The following is a 23,681-nucleotide window of genomic DNA, read 5'->3' on the forward strand; positions in this document are numbered from 1 at the left end:
TTCAGGCCTAAAACACTAACTGAAATGTATTGTATATTACTTAATCAGAGATAAATGTTGTATGATAACAGAAGTAATGAGGCTTTTGGGGATGAAAAGTGTAATACATCAAGCTTAAGTGTACATAACGTTTTTCCTAAGGTAAGTAACATTAAAAATTATATAACTAATTAGAATGTTGACCAAGTACTTGCTGTCTTATTGTGATAGGATTTATCCGACAATAGGCATCTCAGTACAATTTCCATTGCCTATAAAAACATATGTTTGTGTAATGAAATTAAGAAGCACTGTGGTTGAGCGACTGTTTAGTTGTTATTTGTGTCTCTGTGAATGAGTATCATTTATATCTAATAATGTACCATATGTCAGACAGACAGATGTGCATGAAAACGGAATTAATTATCATAATATTGTAGGGTGTGTGGAGCAGTGTGCTTGTCATCTATTAAAAATCTTAAAATTGAGGAATAGAAAACAAAGGTTCATGATGTATGAGGTTAAAAGTTAATAAAAAGTGAATCATATTTTTTTTTTGTTTCTCTGTTGAGGACTTGAGGATGTCAACTTATCTGACAACTTCTGTAACCAGTTTCAGTAAAGTATAGGCTTATAAATAGGATGTTTACCTTAACTTCCTTATAACTTGTCTGTCACACAATTCTTTCTGTAAATTAAGAATATCTCATTCATTAGTCATTTATATATGTGACAGTGTTATATGTGAAATGGTTTTTGTATTTGTGAGAAACTTGTAACATATAACATATTGTTTATGTGAGAACATCTAGAAATACAAGGAAGGTATGTATCTATATACAGGTTGTTCTCTATGTTTAGTGTAAGAGGTATTCGTATATTTCGGAACTTGGAAACTATTATGATGAGGAAATTCGGTCCTTGCTGCATGTTGAATACCAAACTGATTGTTCTTTTAGTTTCCTGCGTAATATGAAACTTAAGTCAACATTGTGCATAACAGATTTATAGCAACCAATTGTACAGAACAGAAATTGATATTGGTATTTCCTTACGTTTTGTAGTTGTAAGCTGTGAATCAATTACACTTGCTTACATTTAGAAGTGTCAGTAAAACAAAATGATGAAGTGAAAAAGAAACTTTATAAAAATCTCTTGTATTTGTGAAACAGAGTGATTCGGCAAATGAAATAACAATGTTGAGTGCATTAATTTACAAAATATATAATGTTACAATACGAATATATAAATCAACATTTCTAGATAATAAATACTCTGTTACTCTTACCTACATCTCAGATATACAAATAGGTACATAGTTATTCCTAGGACTTCCAAAGTATCCTTTCACCTATGCAATTCCTCTTCGAGAAGACTTATTAAAATTTGTGAAAAATGTTTATAATTGTTATTAAAATTGGTCTGCGAAATATTCTGTACAACCAAACATTTCCACAAGTCTTATTCCTTTAACAACATCCTTTATTATGACTCTCCCATCCTTAAGTATTTGAACCCTGCATCACTGCCATCTGCACTACTTTCATTCATAGTGAGTGACATGTAAGCACTAGCCACAGAAAGAGAAATTATTATAAATTAAAATTCTTGCACACTCTAAGTGTAACTCAAAAGTTTGCCTTGCTTGTCGTTTCCAACACTGAATAAGTATTTTTGAAATTGATACGACACTGATAAAGAGCTGCTGTTGTTAGTTTGTTTGTTATTATTATTATTATTGCTTTAATCCTGCACTGCATGTAACTCCCACCTTAAAATTTCATATCTTTAACAGTCTTCCATCTTCCAGGTGAATCTCTCACTCCATAATAGAAAGGTTTGCAATAGTAGAACGCAACAGATGTGCAAATCAACTGGACAACGATTCTACAGCTAGTGAAACAAAATTTGCTGAAAATATGTACATTGTATATTTATTCATTTAGACAGTACAGTTATTGTATCCTCTCTCGCGGAGACTTTGGCTTTTTTCCGTTTCAGTGAGCTTGCACCTCCTCAGGGTCCGGCAGCCGAGCGATGCTCTCGCTTATGCGCGGCACGCTCTGGGTCTCGCGCATGCGCAGTCAACACGCGCTCTCGTCGCGCACGCGCAGGAAGGCTGCCGTTCAGCTGAGCCGGCGCGCCAGCAGCGCTGTCGCCGTGTACAGCGCCAACGGCAGAGACAGCGACAGCGACAGCGGGAGCTTCAGTGACGTCACCGCACTGCTCTTGTTGCCGTGCTGCATCGCCGCTGGGTGTTCCCCTACAAGCAGAGCCAAGAGACGTCCATAAAACGCAGACAAAAATGAAAAAGCAAAAATAAAAAATAAATATGTACTGTTCCAATGTGTATTAGTGCAAACTATATTTGATGAGACGTCAAAAACTGTATAGACAATGAAACGAATTATTAACGCTGAAACTTCAGCACATGCTACAAAAGATGTTCCAAAAATGATGCCACTTCAAGTAAGAAAACGTCCTTCTAATTGGATTTATTATTTCTGATTCATTGAAGAAAAAATAGGTAACACCTTGCTGCAGAGACAGTTTACTGTCACTCACATCACATCAATTAAGCTGGGACTCAAAACACTTTCAAAGAAAAGCATGGTAGGAATACGTATACAAGTTCACTATCAAGCGGCTGTTCAAGAAGTCACAGACAGAAAATTTGACATATACAGCGAAATGTGGTCCACCAAACGTGATAACACGAGCAGTCTACGTGCAAGCTGGGTATTCCTTCAGTTCTACGGATTTGTGCGATGCCATCTAATAACTTCCGTCTATTCACCTGTGGTGCCCATATGCCATGTTGCAAGTGCCTGAGTAACATCTTTACAGATGGTGTAACGATCGAGACAAGACCTTTACGAGAGCATAAGGTCGTAGCGATGGGTGAGACATTTGTGATTCAAGTGGACATAGTAAGCAAAGATAGGTAAACGTAAGGGCATGACACAAGGCGAGGAGGGGCAAACGTCTTTTGAAGTGCCCATGGCAATACGATATTTCAAGTTGCTAGATTTGTTGTTCTTCAAGGGCGGGATGTACAAGGTGTCTACAAGCAGTCTTGTAACATACGTGACCACGAAACACGACGTTAGAACTATGGTTGGAAAAATATGTTGACAGAGTGACATACCAGAGGCCCGTTTCACGGCTTGGGTATCAAAATCGCTTCCAAACCCGACAAGAATTGCTGTAGGCATTAAATGAATGTCCAACCCCACGTTTCAGCGAGAGAACATTGCGAAGGGAACTGCATTTGGAATTGGTCCCCTCGCAGGAGGCCATTGCTGAGACGGGCACATAAAGTTACAAGTCTTCAATGGGCTAGAAATAATCGAACATGGTCAGTAGCTGACTGGCGCAACGTAGTGACGTCTGACTACTCGCATTTTTTCCAGTCTTCAAATGACACACAACGTCGAGTGCACTGAAGGCAAAATGAAGCATTTCATCCTGTGTGCAAGGTCAGGCTCAAGCCGTACATGGACCAGTGATGATTTGGGGATGTTTTCCTTACCTTGAAACCGAGCATTCGGGAAGACGACGGCCATCCTGATTTAGGTTTTCCCTGATTTCCCTGAATGGCTTCAGGCAAATGACGCGATGGTTCCTTTGAAAGGCCACCGTCGATTTCATTGCCTACCCAGTGACCTTGTTTCGACGGGACGTTAAACACTAATTCCCTCTTTATATGAAATTTTACCTTCTCACTGAGGTGACTACTAACATGAACCAGCACGTTTATGTCATCATTTTGAATTATCAAGTGTTGCCTCCCAGTCAAAATTTGCTCGATGAATAAGCAATGGATTGCCCTATTTTTCAATAAGATGTCCACAGACTTCATCGGGATGGACGAATACGAACGCTCCCCATTCCTATTACATCTTGATTGGCAAGCTAATAATGTGACTTGAACGCTACCAAAAATCTGTGGGAGATGTTGTAACAGGAGGGTAAAACATCGACTTCAGCATTCCCACAATTTGGTGGAATTGCGCTGTCAAATCCTCAGCGAGTGGCTTAACCTCGAAGCGACGTAACTGTATAACCTTGGGTACTCAGTTTATAACCAAATCTAGGCGATTATCAAGTCCAGGGGCGCAATTATGCGATATTAGAAGATGCTTGTAGTGCTTTCGCTAGGGGTGAAGAATTTTGTGTCCGATGATCTTATGCATCTGTACAGGATTCGCGCTATTCTTACATTGTCATCTCAAGACACTGAAGACGCATACTCTCATTTTAATAATTCGTGTCATTTTTATCGCCTGTCAGAGACCAGCTCGAAGATCTGTCTCGGTCTAACAAGAGGTAGCTCCATCTTCACAGTGATGCGCGTGCACAGAAGTTATAAGTTTGGGATGCAGAAAATCCGCATCAGCTATACAAACGCCCTAGAAAAAATGATTGTTAATGTTAAAGGTATAAATTCTTTTAGTCGAAATGTCATTACATATTTTCATGGTACGATGAACTGTGAACGCTGCATACGTATAGTGCAACGATTTGTTAACACTTTACCTTAAGACGAGCTACACTACACGTGACTTTTGCAGGACCAAGCTACGTTCATGCTACGAACAATATCATATCTTTCTGGGTTTAGTGTTTTCTTCGACAAGTGATTTCGATGGGATACGCTTTGTGGTTCTCCATATTCCCGATTTATCCCTAATCTACTTCTTCTTGTCTTGTTATCTTAAAAGATGACGCTTCCTCATTTATTCGCGAATTACAAAATGAAATTGATTGATGCGTTACGATAACTGCTCAACAAGTATGCAAGTTATGTTTAAGAACATGTAAAGTTGTGTTGAATTACATGAACTGCGTAAGGGAGATTACTTTCGACAACTTTGACAACTATGTCTTTCTGCTTTACATGGAGCACTTTTTGAGCACACTGTGCTGTAAACTATATCTGATAAGACATCGCAGTAATACACCAAATGACTGAAGGAGGATATCTTCGTCAATACGCAGTACACAGGAGCAATATAAAACATGGGGACGAGAGTGTTGTAATGTAGTTCGCTGATAACTATATGGTAACAGTACAGGGTTGGCACAACACTTTAAGGCAAACAGACTATGACAGTGGGGTTGTATTCCAAGAATCAGCTATCTCGCGGCGTTGCTACTCTCGTAACGTGGGCGTGGCCCCGGGTCATATATGGCGATTATATCTATCAACCATTGTTTTAGCCAAAACAGCTCAGATCTCCGCAACCCCCAAATTTTAGTATGGTACCCTTAAAATTCATACGTCTTCATCTCACCATCCAAACCCATCTTCACTTTCCCACACGCGTCCTATACCCACACCATTTCTCAAAGTCCTCGAATATACAAAAGTTACACATGTCATAGACCTGAGAACCAAACCGCATTGTCTCTATATATCTCTCAAATTTCTTCTTTCTTGATCGAGGTTCCAATATCCTTCCCACACCATTATCCACCATAAATCCTCACTAGTCTGCTCCTCATTCCATTTATCGCTCAAACAAAGATCCATCCCCCGCTCTCCTTTTGCTAAACCTGTGACGTTTACTGGGATCTAAAGAAGCAGCGTCTTCATCTACACCATAACGCCAGCGACCCCGTCGCCACTTCATGATTATAACAATACAGAATGAAACAGTTTCTTATTATTATTTCGGTACCAGTTTATCGGTATTGACCCATTGTCGAGCGCGGATTCCTCCGCTAGAAGAACTGGCGCGATGGTTCGAAATGATCACACTGCTTATTCACTTGATTTGGTACAAAATTTATCTGAGTAAGAGTGTTAACAAGGCATGTATCTTTACAGAAAGACAATGATGTCATACGAGCATAACAATAGTATTATTAATCAATTCATTGTCTGATCATCACTGTTGGTGTGAAATACCAAACAAGGAATATTGCCGCAGTTAAAAGAAACTGTTTCATTGCACATCAAACAGATGGGTTTTTGACATACTTTGCAAGAATATTTTATTTGCTGTGTCGGTGTTACACCTTTCCCTCTTAATGCCATTTCCATCTTCTTTATTTCTGCTTTCGTCTTCTGCTTCTTCCTCACGCGGTGGCCTATAACGTTTGAACCCCTACCGAAGATCCATATGAGCTCCCAAAATACTTCAGATGCAACGAAGCAAAACTAACGCTTCGGATACTTCTTTCAGATTTGCTTTACTCCTAATATAATTTTACTTGTTGCCAAAATGAAATACTTGTGCACCATTTATTGTGAAAAATATATCCTAGGCCAACGGCCTACATTTCTTGAGCACTATACCGGAACAAATTTCGTCATTTATTAGCATGTCCAGAACTCAAAATGCATAATCGTTCCTTTCGCTGTATATTTAGCTACAGGACAATCCTACTTCTTCTTCTTCTTCTTCGGCATATCTATCGTTAGGCATTTGCCTGTTACGATGCCCATCTCTTCCTTGGCCTTAACAAATTTCTTTGGCCCATCAGATTGTAATTCCGGACTTGCTAAGATAGTCTGCCACAATTCATTGTGTCGAGATGTTCACTACATTTTCTTCCGTTGTCTTCAGTTTTCTTTGTTAAGTTAAATACGTTTACTCTTTCTTAAGTAGCTATTTCTTAACTGTCTTTTCTGCTAGCGCCTTTCACAGTCCTAAGAAATATAATTACAGCTGACTGGAACTTACTTCCTTGTCGTTTTTTAATCACCCAAAACTCACTTCCATTGAGAAATGTGGCAAATCTTCTTTCATGCCTTTTTTTCTTTTGTTTCTAAAGTACCTGTTTATTGTTGGATATATATACATCCTAATTTTGATGATTCCTGGTCTATATCAATATCATACTAATGTGTGATATCACGTGGTAGAGACTTAGAATCAATGTCCTGTCCTCCTGCTGTATAGGTCACCATTATTTTTCTTCATGTGGGATTTTGACCTATAAAAGTCTTTGTTTTACTTCTGTTTGTGGATACAGATACAACGTAATCTTCTGCCCTGTAACATAGAAAGCAAATTCGTTAATGCACGCCATTTTATTTCATCAACACATAAAAGACACTTCAGAGTATTCCAATACATGCACGAAACTTAGATTCCCATCCACGTCTCAAACAGCGTGCGAAAAATACTACACCTTCGTTTGAATACCCTGTTAGTGTCGACAGGATCAGTCGAGCTCTCGATTCACATCCAGCATATATGTTGTACTTTCTTACAGGCTTCCTAAGGTGTCTATCAAATGATGTGTCTATCAAATGCAATGCGTATCCACTTTTCTTCATTACGCTCCACAGTTTTTCTCTGCTAACCTAGCAAAAGACCTTTTCTATATCAAAAAATTCTAAGAGGGTCTCTCGATTAAAGTCAGCGTGTGTCTCAATAATCTGTTTAATTACTAGTACTGCCTATGCTGCCAATCTCCTTCTGTGGAAACCAATTTGTTCTTCACTTAAGAAACACTCTGACTTTATTTTAATCTACTGTTCAGGACAAGAGCGTAAACCTTATAGGGTGCATAGGGTGCGTCCAGTAAGCTAATTCCTCTATAATTCTGTGAGTTAACTTCTGCCTCCGTTTTTAAACTTCTGTTCATGCAGCCCACGCCCGTTTCTTCAAGGTCATCGTACCGCCCGTCTCTATGCACAAATCATCCCTCATCATCATCATCATCATCATCATCATCACTGTCCTGCCAAAGGTAGTTCACCAGTCTGTCCGGTCTTCTGTCATGCTCTTCAGGTCTGCATAATTTCCTCTTCCCGTTATGTCGTCTATCATATTGTATCTCCTTCTTCCTCTCAGTCTTTTCCCGCAAACCAATTCTTTCAAAGCATCTACTAGCAAGCACTCCCTTCTCAATGAATGTTATTCAAAATGTTCCATTTCCCTGTATTGTATCAGCCCGTCTGCATGCCAAAGGGATTTGAAATGTTCTATCAATCAAATTCATTTATTATGTTGTTTCTCGGTGTGCTTTGTCAAGTATTCTCACTCTTTTAAGGGTTAGTGATTGCCTTACAGTGAATTTTTCTTCATTTATACTTAGAAACTGTTCCCATGATTCATGGTGTGCTTTTTCTACCTCCTCTTAGTAGTGTATCTCTTCTATTTGTAAAGGTTATGATGTACTTCTCTCGGGATCGTAAGGTAATCGAGGTAAGCTTCATGTTGAAACCTTATGCTCGCCTCAAGTCCGGTGTCCCAATTTTGAGGTTTCCTTTTCGTCATATTCATCTTGCCAATTACTTCGTCAGCAGAATCTTAGTATTCTTCTTGTATTGTTCCATTCCTGATCAATATGTTCTACTGCTTTTGTTTGCTACAGACACTTGTTTGCGGTGGTCTAGTGGTTCTAGGCGCGCAGTCCGGAACCGCGGGACTGCTATGGTCGCAGGTTCGAATCCTGCCTCCGGCATGGATGTGTGTGATATCTTTTGATTAGGTAGGTTTAAGTAGTTCTAAGTTCTACGGGACTGATGACCACAGAAGTTAAGTCCCATAGTGCTCAGAGCCAGCCACACTTGTTTACTCGTCTTTGACACAGATATCTGACACAGTCGACGTTAAGCAAATATATTTATGAGCTTCCAAGTTTATTCTTTCTTTGCATTGCTTCCTATTCTCCTTTCCTCTGATTCTGTCGCTAAAAAAGCTGTATTATTTATTTTATTTTCGCAATATAAATGTTGATCTTTCACAGGCTCTCTGAAGGAGCTGATTCGCTCTCAGGTAGCGTCAGAGCTTTAAAATATCGTGAAACAACACTGCGATCCCTAACAATTACTTCATACTTTCATTCATAGCAGTACTGTCTGCTCCAAAGTTACTCGACAAAATTTTGTAGCGCTTTTTCTAATCCTGTGACTGAAAAGGGTATCCACTTTCAGCGTTCTTAAGATTATTTTTATTACTTTTGCCCCCTATACGTTCAGTCGAATTCAGAGTGTTGTCCGGGTAGTTTCAGGGAGAATATATCTTCTGACTCAGTCACAGGCACCGTTATGAGTGAGTCGGATTGGTTGGTGGGGGGTGGGGGTTGGGGGGTGGGGGGAATGGAGGTGTGCTGGCCCCTTTCGGTCTCCAGACCTGCCTGTTTCTGTCATGGTTGACTCCCTTAGCCGGACTGCCCCAAAATTAAGGTGCCAGGGACTTGCTGTTCTCCGCCGTCCATTTGGCACAACATATTTGGTGCGTGTTGCCTGGGGGTCACGCGGCATCGGCCTTTCTGGATGGAGGCGACAGTACGATTTTCTGGCAGAGCTGCCAAGAGATAGTATTGGTGTTTCCGGCAATTTTAACACTCTGACATGTCCTGCATAACTCAGAGCCCACCTTGCCATACCAGGCTTCAGCCCCTTCCATGTTACTTCCGGTTTATACTGTGGACCCTTACGCGTACTCTCTGTGATGATAGAGCTTCGTTCCGTTTTGTTTCGTTGTCATTAAATACTTCGAAATCTCCTTCTGTGTCGTATTCCTCTCTTTCTCAATAATCCTCTCGAGATCGGCTTCGTTATGACAATCTGCATCCACTTCACCTACAGATCATTTTCAAAAACCATATTTTTGATTTTTCCTACGTGCTTTCGGTCGAGAAGATTAACGTGTTGCTGAAGACTGTCATGCTAAAGTACATCCCACCTAACACAATGAACGTCCTGTAAAATTATGTTATCAATCGTGGTGCATCAGTGTCACACTTGATATTCAGGGAGACGCAATACACAATTAGGCGATACAAAATAATGCATTTATCACGCTAAAGAAGCTCTGTAGTACTTCAGAACCTGTGTTTATGTCCAAATAAGTGACTGTTGAAACGAATCACAAACAGGGGCAATATGTCAAACTGAGCAATCAGCACATATCATGATAGCAGAGCAGTCGCTCCGATAACGGAAACGGTTCGTAAAAGAGAGGCTAGTTTCGAGGAGGCATCATTGGTCTTGACTGTTGACAAATAACTGGCGAAACATTTCAAAGTGTATCAGTTTGAAGAGCCATTGCAGCCGGTAGATTAACTGCAATAACACAATTTATATTTTTATTACTATTAAATTGAAGGGCAGCAGGATGGCTGCCGCCAGTTTGCTTACGGGGGAAAATAAATGAACAATAAAGCAGAAAAGGCTTCCTTTTAATGCACATAGGAGGCTGAGTTTTGAGAACTTTGTTTGTCGTACTAACACCACTCGATTCTAGCATTGCACGTCAGTTTCATTTCTTTTCTGCCCATCCAGTCGTCTTCAACTTCCCCGAACATAAGTACTAATCATCTTCTTCCAGGACGTTGTTATTAATTTGTCCTAATTGTCTTCGAGGTTTTGGATATGAAATATTTTTGTTTTATTTAAATGATTTTATCTCATGTAAGCTTTCTCTAGTAAGTTCTTCTTTTCAATATGTGAGATTATATACACAATAGATTAATAGAATAGTATCATTTGCAAAATGATATGGTATCGGTTTATTTCAGTAAGAAAGGTTTTCCTTCATTTTCCTAGTAAACCCTCTCTTCTACAGCTGAGGTTCATTTTGCTGGTATGTCACTTTTTGGCCGTTTATCTTTACATTCTAAATTTGCCTCTGTGCCTATATAGTTTGATGGAAAACGCAGCAGTCATTATAATTCTTCAGCGTACTTAAGTAGTTTGATTTAATGTCTCTTCCCCATAGAATGCCCTTTAGTACTTAAGAAAAATGAAAAAGGAACAAATAACTCTTACTGACGAAATAGCTAAGGTTTTATGTTGACACGCAGCTGAATTTCCGTCCTGTGTAGTTCATATGTGTTGAGATTCTCTCTTGTTTATAACAATGTTACAAGGAGTCCGGGTAGCCGCGCGGTTTAGGGCGTCTTGTCACGGTCCGCGCGGCTCCCCCCGTCGGAGGTTCGAGTCCTCCCTCGGGCGTGGATGTGTGTGTTGTCCTTAGCGCAATTTAGTATAAGTTATATTAAGTAATGTGTAAGCTTAGGGATCGATGACCTCAGCAGTTTGCTCCCATGAGACTTTACCACAAATTAACAAAAAATTAAAATGCAAGGCGAATGCGGGTTGGTAACTACGACATGACTGAGGCGTTTGGGGCTACTTGATACGAAACCACATTAAGCTAATTATACGGGTGAAGATCGCAAGTGATGAACGTAAGACGTATGTTCATTATAGGTACTACATTCATTAAGGTATTATTGTAATGTAAAACAACTTTGTAGCTACTGCACGTAGAAAAATGTTGAATATAAAAAATGCATACATTTCAGTGTCTTGTCATTTTCTTTCACCGAAGATTCAGTTCCACCATTTGGCTTCACTAATCACAATTCACGTTACTCTTAGCGCAATCTAAGACACTGCCATCAATTATGCAGGTTCATCAACCTGCTCTGTGGCTTCATACTTAGTCAGGAACAAAAAATACCCACAATTCACCGCAGATATATAAGACAGCAAGCCTATGACGTCAGACAGTTTCTTATGCTGTTTGAACGTAGGACGACGATAATTTGCTGTTCAGGTCGTAATCCATGACGTCAGTGTAGGACGGCTATGCTTCTTGACATTAATTTCGTGGAGTTGTCTGTGAACAGCGTGCTTCAGGAAAATTGAATCAAGATTTGAGGCCAAGAATTTGAGCACTGTAGCTTCTGAAAAGTTAGTAGGATGTCCATCCGTTGCTCTGTATTGTTGTGTTAGAAGTTAAATATCCCTCCTTACACACGAAAAATGCAATATTTATAAATATCATGAACTTACGGAACATTGAGAGACACAGAAATTTAGCAGCTATATAGTGGCATGCCTCAATAACCTCTATAGGAGGCTCCTTGTGATGCCCATTACAAGTGTAATAACAGCTGATCAACTCCCTCTGTTTTTCTAGCAAGATGCCATGTTGCTGTGGCTATTCATGCCAAAGCAAACAAATTGAGTACTCTAGCTTGGCGCAATATGTAACAACAGAGTGTGTACTACTGTACAATTTTTTGGTATCTTAAAATACTATTCCACCAGTCGTTTGCCATCCTCCACGATATACAACAAATGTACACATTTAAATTGCTTTATGTGGACATTACTGTTATCTGCCCCCAAGCACTTCAGTTTAATGTAGTATTTTCAGACACAGGCAAGTGGCACCATTAAATTTTTACTAATAGATATCAGTACGCTGCACAATACGGCAGACAGAAACATAAGTAACTTCGGGTCAGCCCAACGAAATGCGCCAGGGTACGAAGTGTTGTTAATATACACTAACAATTTACGAAACAGCAGAAGCAGCAGCTGTATCAGGTCGTTTACTGACGATGCTGTCCTCTACAGGAAAGTTCGTCGCTGGATGACCGTAAGCAAATGTGGGAAACCTAGAAAAAATATCCGCTTGGTGTAACGAATGTTAGCTCTTTTTAAATATGGATAAATGTAACATAACGCCAGTAGCATAGTGGAAAAGTAAACCTTAGCATCCGATTAGGAAATTAATGGCCAACAACTGAAGAATGTTGCTTCGTAAAGTGATTTGAGAGCGATACTAATAAGTGACAGAAAAGGGAGTAACATTTAAGTTCAGCAGTTAGAAAAGCATGTAGGTTTACTGGAAGGGTTCTCGGAAAATACAGTGCCTGCAAGAGAAATCCCGAGTGCTGCTTCAGCAATTGGCAAGCGTATCAAGTAGGTACGATAACAGACAGCGAATAAATTCAGAGGCGTGCTGCTAGAGCTGCAGAAGACAAGTACAGCCCTTACGATAATGGGACAGAAGTGCTTGGGGAACAAGACTGGGAACCCAGAAGGAAGGCGACGTAGTCATACAATACATTTGTGCTATTTGTGCTCATACCTCTTCTTTAATTTTAAGTAAATAAAAGTGACGATGTTTCTAATCCTTCACTTACAATCTGTTTCATACCAGTTTACAATTACTGTAAGTTTTTTCGTTATCTAAGATATACGTAGAAAGTTATCATCACCAAAACGACATTGAACCCAATGCGAGGGTCTCCAGTGAAAGCAATAACCTTTATCAGAATCTAACATTAGGAAAGATCTTCCGAAATAAAATTTCTAAAGACCAACTGATCTTGAATTAAGTTTCTCAGGACAAACACGAACCGCTCTCAATATATTTTATCAACCAGTTGCGCTCTTTAATTATAAAAGAGCGTCATCAGCATCTCTGGAATTTACGTTTTGAAGTACTGTAGTTACATTGCCAGCGCCAGAGACTAAGCCACCTTAAGGCGAGGCTTCACCCCAAAACTTTACTTTTCTTCAACTTTTCCAGTTTCTATCGTACTTTAAAATCGTAACTATCATGTAAATATGTAGCAATAACAAAGCTTTGAAGTCTAGAGCTTCATTAGTTTCTGAATTTTGAAATTTTATGTGATTTACTATAGTGCTGGTTTCAGAACTAGCTTTTCGTAGAAAGGTCACGCTTTTCACATTCCAGATATTTTAGATACTGTTAAACAGTACCAAGAATTCGTATTAAGAGAAATGTTATTAATTTACTTTTGGTATTTTTTTTAATTTCAGACTTAGATTTTCTTTAATTATCAGTACATAAATGTGATAATAAAAAATGTTGCAAAATACATTTTCGGTAATATAAACGCACAGAAGTATTCAAATACCCAAGACTACTTCTTGCAAAAATTTTATTGGGGTTGGTTAATATTTAGAATAAGAAGATTGGCACTGAACTTAAAAAAAAGTTATGGAAAAACAGCTTTTAAATTTTATTCAAAAATTAATGCTAAGACACATATCCCTTAAAATTCACCAGTACCTTAGGTTTTAGCTAAGCAGATCTTTTCTGGGCGATTCATAAAAGACAACTACTTTCTTCTGTCTTCAAACACCTCATATTGAGCAGAGAAACGGGTTCTGCTAGACCCAAAAGTATGTATTTTTTCTTTTCTATTTTTATTTGGGACAGTTTGCCCAAGTGATACTGTGCAAATTTTGGTCTTGCCAGAAGTGCATCAGACGCTAGTCTGTAATAGACAGGTACTGTCTTGATCACATTGGCAGGCGTCAGTGTGCCTTGGCAACTCGAAAATTCCATATTTCAAATATTTCTTAGACATACTTTTAATTCGAACACAGTCATATCGTTTTGGAATCCAAAAGTAAACTTTCCAAAGATATGAAACAGCCATCAAATTTTTTTTTAAGGGTGTAGTGTTCCCTTAATCTTTGTCGCCGCCGCTATAGTCTGATGATCCTCTAGCAAAACTGAAGAACGAAACCCGTCAATAAAGCTTACTGACTACGACTTGTGACTCTCACGAAAAAATTTTAGTAGTCCCTGTTTCCCCTGCAGGCAATGCATGCTGTAGCCAAAATGATCGTCATCTAATATATCCTAAATTGTCTTTTCCATTCTCCTCTATGTTATTCTTGTCAGCAACTTGGATGTATGTGATATTATGTTGACAGTTTCCACACTTATCAGCTTTTGATATTTTCGGGAATATATAGACTATATCCCATCCAGAAATGTCTTGGTATGTTTGCATAATACACTACTGGCCATTAAAATTGCTACACCACGACGATGACGTGCTACAGACGCGAAATTTAACCGACACGAAGAATATACTGTGATATGGAAATCACAGTATTCAGAGCATTCACACAAGGTTGGAACCGGTGGAGACACCTACAACGTGCTGACATGAGGAAAGTTTCCAACCAATTTCTCATACGCAAACAGCAGTTGATCGACGTTGCCTGGTGAAACGTTGTTGTGATGCCTCGTGTAAGGATGACAAATACGTACCATCACGTTTCTGACTTTGATAAAGGTCGGATTGTAGCCTATCGCGATTGTGGTTTATCTTATCGCGACATTGCTGCTCCCGTTGGTCTAGATCCAGTGACTCTTAGCAGAATATGGAATCGCCGGGTTCAGGAGGGTAATACGGAACGCCGTGCTGGATGCCAACGGCCTCGTATCACTAGCAGTCGAGATGACAGGCATCTTATCTGCTTGGCTGTAACTGATCGTGCAGCAACGTCTCGATCCCTGAATCAACAGATGGGGACGTTTGCAAGACAGCACCCACCTGCACGAACAATTCGACGACGTTTGCAGCAGAATGGACTATCACCTGGGAGACGATGGCTGCGGTTACCCTTGACGCAGCATCACAGACAGGAGCGCCTGCGATGGAGCAGTCAGCGACGAACCTAAGTGCACGAATGGCAAAACGTCATTATTTGCGGATGAATCCAGTTCTGTTCACAGCATCATGATGGTCGCATTCCTTTTTTTTTTGGTGGCATCACGGTGAACGCACATCGGAAGCGTGTATTCGTCACCGCCATACTGGCGTATCACCTGGCCTGATGGTGTGGGGTGCCATTGGTTACACTTCTCGGTCACCTCTTGACTCACTGATGGCACTTAGAACAATGGACGTTACATTTTAGTTGTGTTAAGACCCGTGGCTCTACCCTTCATTCGATCCCTGCGAAACCCTACATTTCAGCAGGATAATGCACGACCGCATGTTGCAGGTCCTGTACGGGCCTTTCTGGATACAGAAAATGTTCGACTGCTGTCCTGGCCAGCACATTCTCCAGATCTCTCACCAATTGAAAACGTGTGGTCAATGGTGGCCGAGCAACTGGCTCGTCACAATACGCCAGTCACTACTCTTGATGAACTATGGTATCGTGTTGAAGCTGCATGGGCAGCTGTACCTGCACACGCCATCCAAGCTCTGTTTGACTCAATGCCCAGGCGTATCAAGGCCTTTATGACGGCCACAGGTGGTTGTTCTGGGTACTGATTTCTCAGGATCTATGCACCAAAATTGCGTGAAAATGTAATCACATGTCAGTTCTAGTATAATATATTTGTCCAATGAAGACCCTTTTATTGTCTGCATTTTTTCTTGGTGTAGCAATTTTAATGGCCAGTAGTGTAGTAGATTTTGCGCTATATGAGGTTTAAAGTACAGAAAGCATTCAATTAAAAACAAGGAACAAACGGCAGCAATAACTTGTAATCGCAGTAAGGTAATTACTTAGTAATAAGACGGTGCTCTGTGCGCATTTTTAATCTGCTTTGAAGGCAAGTCTTTAATGAGCTGCGCAGGAGGAAGGTGCCACGTTTCAGGCCCTCAGCTGAGACGTGGCGACCCTCCAGGAGAGTCTAGGCAGCTGCCGGCGGACAGGTGGAGGCGACGCGCCCGCAGCGCCCGTCGATCGGCGACTTCTGCTCGCAGGCTGCACTGTGGCTCTGTCCTGTCCTCCCCCTCCTCCCTCCCGCCACTCCGCCGCCGACGCATCGCTCCGTGCGGCGCTTTTACAGCGCGCGCCCACCTTTTCTCTTTTTCTCCCTCCGTTATCCGTCGGACATTGTGAAAGAGGTTTCGGTGATTTCGCGGGCCATTGAACGCGCCTCGCTTCGTGACAGGGAAGAGCGGTGCGGTCGCGACCGCCTGGAAGCCGGCTCCGGGTGCGGGCCTTCTGGAAACCGCGCATCACGTAAAATGAAAATCATTTCCCTCGGAATTTGTCGAAGCGGTGTGGAGCCGTCTGAGGAGAAACCACCACCCCGCGCACCGTCTTTTGAAGCCTCCAACCACTGTGACAACACAGCCGCACTCATTTCCTCGCTTCCATATTTCTCTGCACTTGTCGAGCTCTTTATTGCTCGACACATATCGGAATACATTTCGGTATGAAACGAAAAACGCTGTAGACGGGGACACCTCCGGATGTATGGCGACACCATAGGGTTCGCACAAAGTGACGACTGAAACAATTTAGTATGCTGTAGATGACATAAGATATTCACAGACAATATGTTGCAGTCAGTGGATGCAGACGGATCGCTAGAATCAATCTTTCCGGCTGAACCGGTAGATTCCGTCTTCCTTGACTTCCGGAAGAGTTTCGAAACTGTACCAGTACGAATAGGAAAGAATAGTATTTTGATCTTCAACCGTGTGCCGGCCGGAGTGGCCGTGCGGTTATAGGCGCTACAGTCTGGAACCGAGCGACCGCTACGGTCGCAGGTTCGAATCCTGCCTCGGGTATGGATGTGTGTGATGTCCTTAGGTTAGTTAGGTTTAAGTAGTTCTAGGTCCTAGGCGACTGATGACCTCAGAAGTTAAGTCGCATAGTGCTCAGAGCCATTTTTTTTCAACCGTGTGATATGTTTAGTGCTTCTAAATATGTTTACAGAACTTGAAGTTAGGGGAGACTTTAATCTGCTGCTAGAGGGTGGGTTCTACTGGGTTTTAGCACTTGTAAGGGTCTGGCGATTTCAGATCCTTTGCAGACACGAGGAGCAATTGGATAAGCCTTTTATACGAGTAGAGAACTGTGTAACGATTTAACCTCTATGACACTATAGTAATTGCAACCTCTTATGGGCCACTTTTTAAGTGGGTAGTATTTCGGGGTGTCAGTTTGCATGCTTGGATTCGTACAGAATATCTAGTGTGTCAGTAAGACACGGGCTAGTTACACATAATGGTATGCGGCTTTGCGAGGAGAGCAGGACAAGAGATTTGATCAGTTAACTGAAGTACATGGATGGTGACAGGTGGATGGGGAGATCAGCTGCTTAGAGCATGTCTTACTGACAGACACAAGATGCTGGTTAACGACGGCAAAAGATGGACTGTGTCCCATTAAGAGTACTATGAAGTGGATATCTGTGACTGCAAGTCTACATGCTTGCAGCTGTACTTGATTAAAAGCTTTTCCGTAGAGGAACATTGTTCATTCGGTTGTGAAAAAAGGAGGGTATGAATTCGAGAAACTTACAGTTTTGGAAATACTTTTGACGGAAAGCACTCAGGGTGTAAGGAAGAGGTAGGTACTGCACATGGCTATTATAGAAGCACTGAGCTGCAACGAATTCAAATACCTTGCAGATGACGGAAATAGGGTATGTTGGGTTTAAGGATTAGTAGATTTCTGAAGACATTCAACGGCTCGGGATAAAAGCATGCCAGTAGAAAAATATTGAAAAGCCTGGCTATAGCTTTTCGAAAGAACAAGGGTTCATTAAGGTTGTGATAGGTAATGCCCTGACAACCAGGTTCTCTGTGGTACTGTTGCTTGAAATATTCGTAAATGAAACAAGAATTAATGTCGCATTTATTTTTTTATTGATATGTTATCAGCTGTGAGGCAAAAGATAATGAGTGGACGTTACGCAGCAGAGGAAAATGTGGAGACTCATTTGCGCTGTTGATGCTGTGGATAGCTCTGCAGCATTTTCTTAAGGAAATGCGGTGTGGTGTTGAGTTTTGAACGTGCCTATTTCTCAATACTACTGTTTCTGTGCCTGGGAAGTTTTGGATGGGTTGTTGTAAATGACGGTCTGAGAGTGTCCTTGTTATTGCTATGTAGGAAGGAGTGATTCAGTTGAAGGAATTCTCTCAGGAAGAGAGGAGCATGTGAGGGAGAGTGAGGTGTGAGAGATAAATATGGTAAAGATATTTATTAGTGTATTGAGATAATATATATTGATGAAAGGATGTGATAATGGCTTTGCCATTAGAGATTTGAAGAGTAATTGGAATATTGGCAGACTTTGTAAAGGATGTGATAGTTTACGAAATTTGTGGTGGGAAGGGGCTGGGTGCTAAAGAGCAAGTTACGTCTGCTGCATGGGTCTTGTTGTATTGTGATGAGGACAGGGAGGTTACCACTTGGAGATGGATTGAGGACACGCGCAGTGATGCACACAGGTGCGTTAGGTGGGGAAAATATCGTGTGTAGTCGTTATGTGCGTTTGGGATGGGGATATGGTCACACTGTAGCGTGCTGGTATATAAAGAAACGTAGGAACACACTGACAAACGCCTAGGTAGAGTTCTAGCAGCATACTCTTTCTTCCACCTCTGAACCCCTACTGCTGTCAAGTCAACCAGGCAGAAAGTGAGCAAGGTTATGTGCAGTGTTCAACAAGAAAGGTTATATGTAGTGAAAAACAAAATTATGACGTATTGTCTTTGGAAACATGTACAGTTTGCATCTAGTGCCAACAGAATGTCAATGAATACATGAAGCGAACAGAAAAGGAAAGGAAGTGATAATTTAAAACCCTGTTGTTATTGTTGTTGTCTTCAGTCCAAAGACTGGTTTGATTCAGCTCTCCATGTTACTCTATCTTCAGCTCCTAATAACAATTTGAATCTATATTCTTCCGAGTCTGCTTACTGTACTCATTTCCTGGTGTCCATGTCTCTACGATTTTTATCTCCCGCTCACCCCCTTCCCTCCCTCACAGTACTCTATTTGTGACCCCTTGATGTTTCAGAATGCGTTCTACTTACCGTTACGTTCCTTTATTCAAGCTGAACTACACATTTCTTGGGTCCCCATGTCTATTCAGAACTTCCTCATTAGTTACGTGATCTACCAATCTAACCCTCATCAGTCCTCTGTAGTAATTTTTACAACATTTTTCGTGGAGAATATGTGATTTTTACTACTTTAAAATGAGCATAAACAGTATCGACTGCAACACAAATATAAAGGTTCCTTGTGGTCGGGACTGTTTACGCTCATTTTAAAATTCTCTGTAGCACAACACTTCAAAGGCTTCTATTCTCTTCTTGTCTGAACTGCTTATGTTCCATGTTTCACTTCCATTCATGGCTACACTACAGAAAAATGCTTTCAGTAAACACTACACCTAATCCCATATTTAATGTTAACAAATTTCTCTTCTTGAGAAACACTTTTCTTACCATTGTCAGTCTACATTTAATGTCCTCTCTACTTCGATCATGGCAACGGCCTTGCCGCAGTAGCTACACCGGTTCCCGTCAGATCACCGATGCTATGCGCTGTCGGGTGTGGCTGGCACTTGGATGGGTAACCGTCCGGGCCGCCGTGCACTGTTGCCATTTTTCCGGGCGCACTCAGCCTCGTGGTGCTAATTGAGAAGCTAATCGACTGAATAGGAGCGGCTTCCGTCAAAGAAAACCATCACAACGACCGGGAGAGCGGTGTGCTGACCGCACGCACCTCCAACCCCCATCCTCAGCTCAGGATGACACGGCGGTCGGTTGGACCCGATGGCCTTTTGTGGACTGAAGACGGAGTGCTACTTTGATTATCATTTGTTGCTTCACTGTCCAAATAGCACAATTCGTCTACTACCTTTAGTGTCTCATTTCCTAATCGAATTCCGTCAGCGTTAAGTGACTTGATTCGACTATATTCTATAACCCATGCCTGTTTCTTGCTGTTCTTCTTTTTATAATCTCCTTTCAAGACATCCTCCATTCCTTTAAACTGCTCTGTGTTGTCCTTTGGTTTCTGTGCCAGAAATACGCTGTCATCGGCTAATCGTGAGAGTTTTGGTTTCTTGCCCATGAACCTTAATGCCTACTCCAACTTTTTTTTATTTATTTTTATTTTTTTATTTTTTCGTTTAGTGGTTGCTCAGTGTAGAGAGTGAATAACATCGGGGATAACCTACAAGCCCGTATCACTCCCTTCTCAACCACTGCTTCCCTTTCAAGCAGCTCCATTCTTATAACTAACGTCTGGACTCTATACAAGTTGTAAATAGCGTTTCGTTCCCTGTATTTTACCCCTACAAACATTCGTAGTTTGATAATTTGAATGTGCGGCAAGGAAATAACAGAATGTGTACAATTTAATAATTAACTTTAGTACAGGCCGCTGATTATGATGTATGAAGACGTAATACACTACTGGCCATTAAAATTGCTATACCACGAAGATGACGTGCTACAGACGCGAAATTTAACCGACAGGAAGAAGATACTGGGATATGCAAATGATTAGCTTTTCAGAGCATTCACACAAAGTTGATGCCGGTGATGACACTTTCAACGAGCTGACACGACGAAAGTTTCCAACCGATTTCTCATACACAAACAGCAGTTGACCGGCGTTGCCTGGTAAAACGTAGTTGAGAAGCCTCGTGTAAGTAGGAGAAATGCATACCATCACGTTTCCGGCTTTGATAAAGGTTGGATTGTAGCCTATCGCGATTGCGGTTTATCGTATCGCGACACTGATGCTCCCGTTGGTCGAGATTCAATGACTGTTAGCAGAATATGGAATCGGTGGGTTCAGGAGGGTAATACGGAACGCCGTGCTGGATCCCAACGGCCTCGTATCGCTAGTAGTCGAGAGGACAGGCATCTTATCCGCATGGCTGTAACGGATCGTGCAGCCACGTCCCGATCCCTGAGTCAAGAGATGGGGACGTTTGCAAGGCATCAACCATCTGTACGAACAGTTCGTCGACGTTTGCAGCAGCATGGACTATCAGCTCGGAGACCATGGCTGCGGCTACCCTTGACGCTACATAGCAGACAGGAGCGCCTGCGATGGCGTACTCAACGACGAACCTGGGTGCACGAATGGCAAAACGGCATTTGTTCGGATGAATCCTGGTTCTGTTTACAGCATCATTATGGACGCATCCGTGTTTGGCGACATCGCGGTGAACGCACATTGGAAGCGTGTATTCGTCATCACCATACTAGGGTGTCAGGCCGCGTGATGGTATGGGGTGCCATTGGTTACACGTCACGGTTACCTCTTGTTCGCATTGACGGCTCTTTGAACAGTGGACGTTACATTTCAGATGTGTTACGACCCGTGGCTCTACCCTCCATTCGATCTCTGCAAAACCGTACACTTCAGCAGGATAATGCACGACCGCATGTTGCAGGTCCTGTACGGGCCTTTCTGGATAGAGGAAATGTTCGTTATTACGGCGAGAGGTGGTAGTTCTGGGTACCGATTTCTCAGGATCTATGCACCCAGATTGCATGAAGATATAATGACATGTCGGTTCTAGTATAACACACACTCCTGGAAATTGAAATAAGAACACCGTCAATTCATTGTCCCAGGAAGGGGAAACTTTATTGAGACATTCCTGGGGTCAGATACATCACATGATCACACTGACAGAACCACAGGCACATAGACACAGGCAACAGAGCATGCACAATGTCGGCACTAGTACAGTGTATATCCACCTTTCGCAGCAATGCAGGCTGTTATTCTCCCATGGAGACGATCGTAGAGATGCTGGATGTAGTCCTGTGGAACGGCTTGCCATGCCATTTCCACCTGGCGCCTCAGTTGGACCAGCGTTCGTGCTGGACGTGCAGACCGCGTGAGACGACGCTTCATCCAGTCCCAAACACGCTCAATGGGGGACAGATCCGCAGATCTTGCTGGCCAGGGTAGTTGACTTACACCTTCTAGAGCACGTTGGGTGGCACGGGATACATGCGGACGTGCATTGTCCTGTTGGAACAGCAAGTTCCCTTGCCGGTCTAGGAATGGTACAACGATGGGTTCGATGACGGTTTGGATGTACCGTGCACTATTCAGTGTCCCCTCGACGATCACCAGTGGTGTACGGCCAGTGTAAGAGATCGCTCCCCACACCATGATGCCGGGTGTTGGCCCTGTGTGCCTCGGTCGTATGCAGTCCTGATTGTGGCGCTCACCTGCACGGCGCCAAACACGCATACGACCATCATTGGCACCAAGGCAGAAGTGACTCTCATCGCTGAAGACGACACGTCTCCATTCGTCCCTCCATTCACGCCTGTCGCGACACCACTGGAGGCGGGCTGCACGATGTTGGGGCGTGAGCGGAAGACGGCCTAACAGTGTGCGGGACCGTAGCCCAGCTTCATGGAGACGGTTGCGAATGGTCCTCGCCGATACCCCAGGAGCAACAGTGTCCCTAATTTGCTGGGAAGTGGCGGTGCGTGCCCCTACGGCACTGCGTAGGATCCTACGGTCTTGGCGTGCATCCGTGCGTCGCTGCGGTCCCGTCCCAGGTCGACGGGCACGTGCACCTTCCGCCTACCACTGGCGACAACATCGATGTACTGTGGAGACCTCACGCCCCACGTGTTGAGCAATTCGGCGGTACGTCCACCCGGCCTCCCGCATGCCCACTATACGCCCTCGCTCAAAGTCCGTCAACTGCACATACGGTTCACGTCCACGCTGTCGCGGCATGCTACCAGTGTTAAAGACTGCGATGGAGCTCCGTATGCCACGGCAAACTGGCTGACACTGACGGCGGCGGTGCACAAATGCTGCGCAGCTAGCGCCATTCGACGGCCAACACCGCGGTTCCTGGTGTGTCCGCTGTGCCGTGCGTGTGATCATTGCTTGTACAGCCCTCTCGCAGTGTCCGGAGCAAGTATGGTGGGTCTGACACACCGGCGTCAATGTGTTCTTTTTTCCATTTCCAGGAGTGTATTTGTCGAATGAATACCCGCTCATCATCTGCATTTCCTTTGGTGTAGCAATTTTAATGGCCACTAGTGTAGATATTTGATCGGATAGAGAATGAGCATCTGGTAGCAAAAGATGGGTTTTTTCATAACTACGTGACACATGACCTTTTGCAATTTCAGCAGGGAAACGACTATGGATGTTAAGAGCTGCAGCAAAAATCATGTTTGGTAAGCGCCGGTGTAGAAGTCATAAGGTGCAGGTGGAGGGCGATTGTGGTGGATATAGGTAACTAAACTGGTTATTGTTCGATTTTTCGAAGTTTCGCCGACCTTGTGCCAGTATCTATTTGGAAAGGTGATCCCGTTTCATTCGCTTAGAGCATTCCAAGGGAGCTACTCTGGTGTAAAACATCGCTGATGTTCTGTCTGAGCCAGTACGCACCTCAGTAAGA

General features: G+C 42.4%; 1 protein-coding gene across 1 annotated transcript in view; it reads right to left on the reverse strand.

The window, feature by feature from the left end:
* Positions 1-1,167: 1,167 nt before the first annotated feature.
* LOC124795557 overlaps positions 1,168-23,681 on the reverse strand; it is a 621,230-nt gene continuing 598,716 nt past the window's right edge. Inside the window, exon 4 of the mRNA XM_047259629.1 lies at positions 1,168-2,242. Coding sequence (XP_047115585.1) covers positions 2,106-2,242 — 137 coding nt within the window. The 3' untranslated portion in view covers positions 1,168-2,105. The remainder of the gene's footprint in view (positions 2,243-23,681) is intronic.

The sequence above is a fragment of the Schistocerca piceifrons genome, chromosome 4, assembly GCF_021461385.2.
Source record: "Schistocerca piceifrons isolate TAMUIC-IGC-003096 chromosome 4, iqSchPice1.1, whole genome shotgun sequence".
NCBI classification, from domain to species: domain Eukaryota; kingdom Metazoa; phylum Arthropoda; class Insecta; order Orthoptera; family Acrididae; genus Schistocerca; species Schistocerca piceifrons.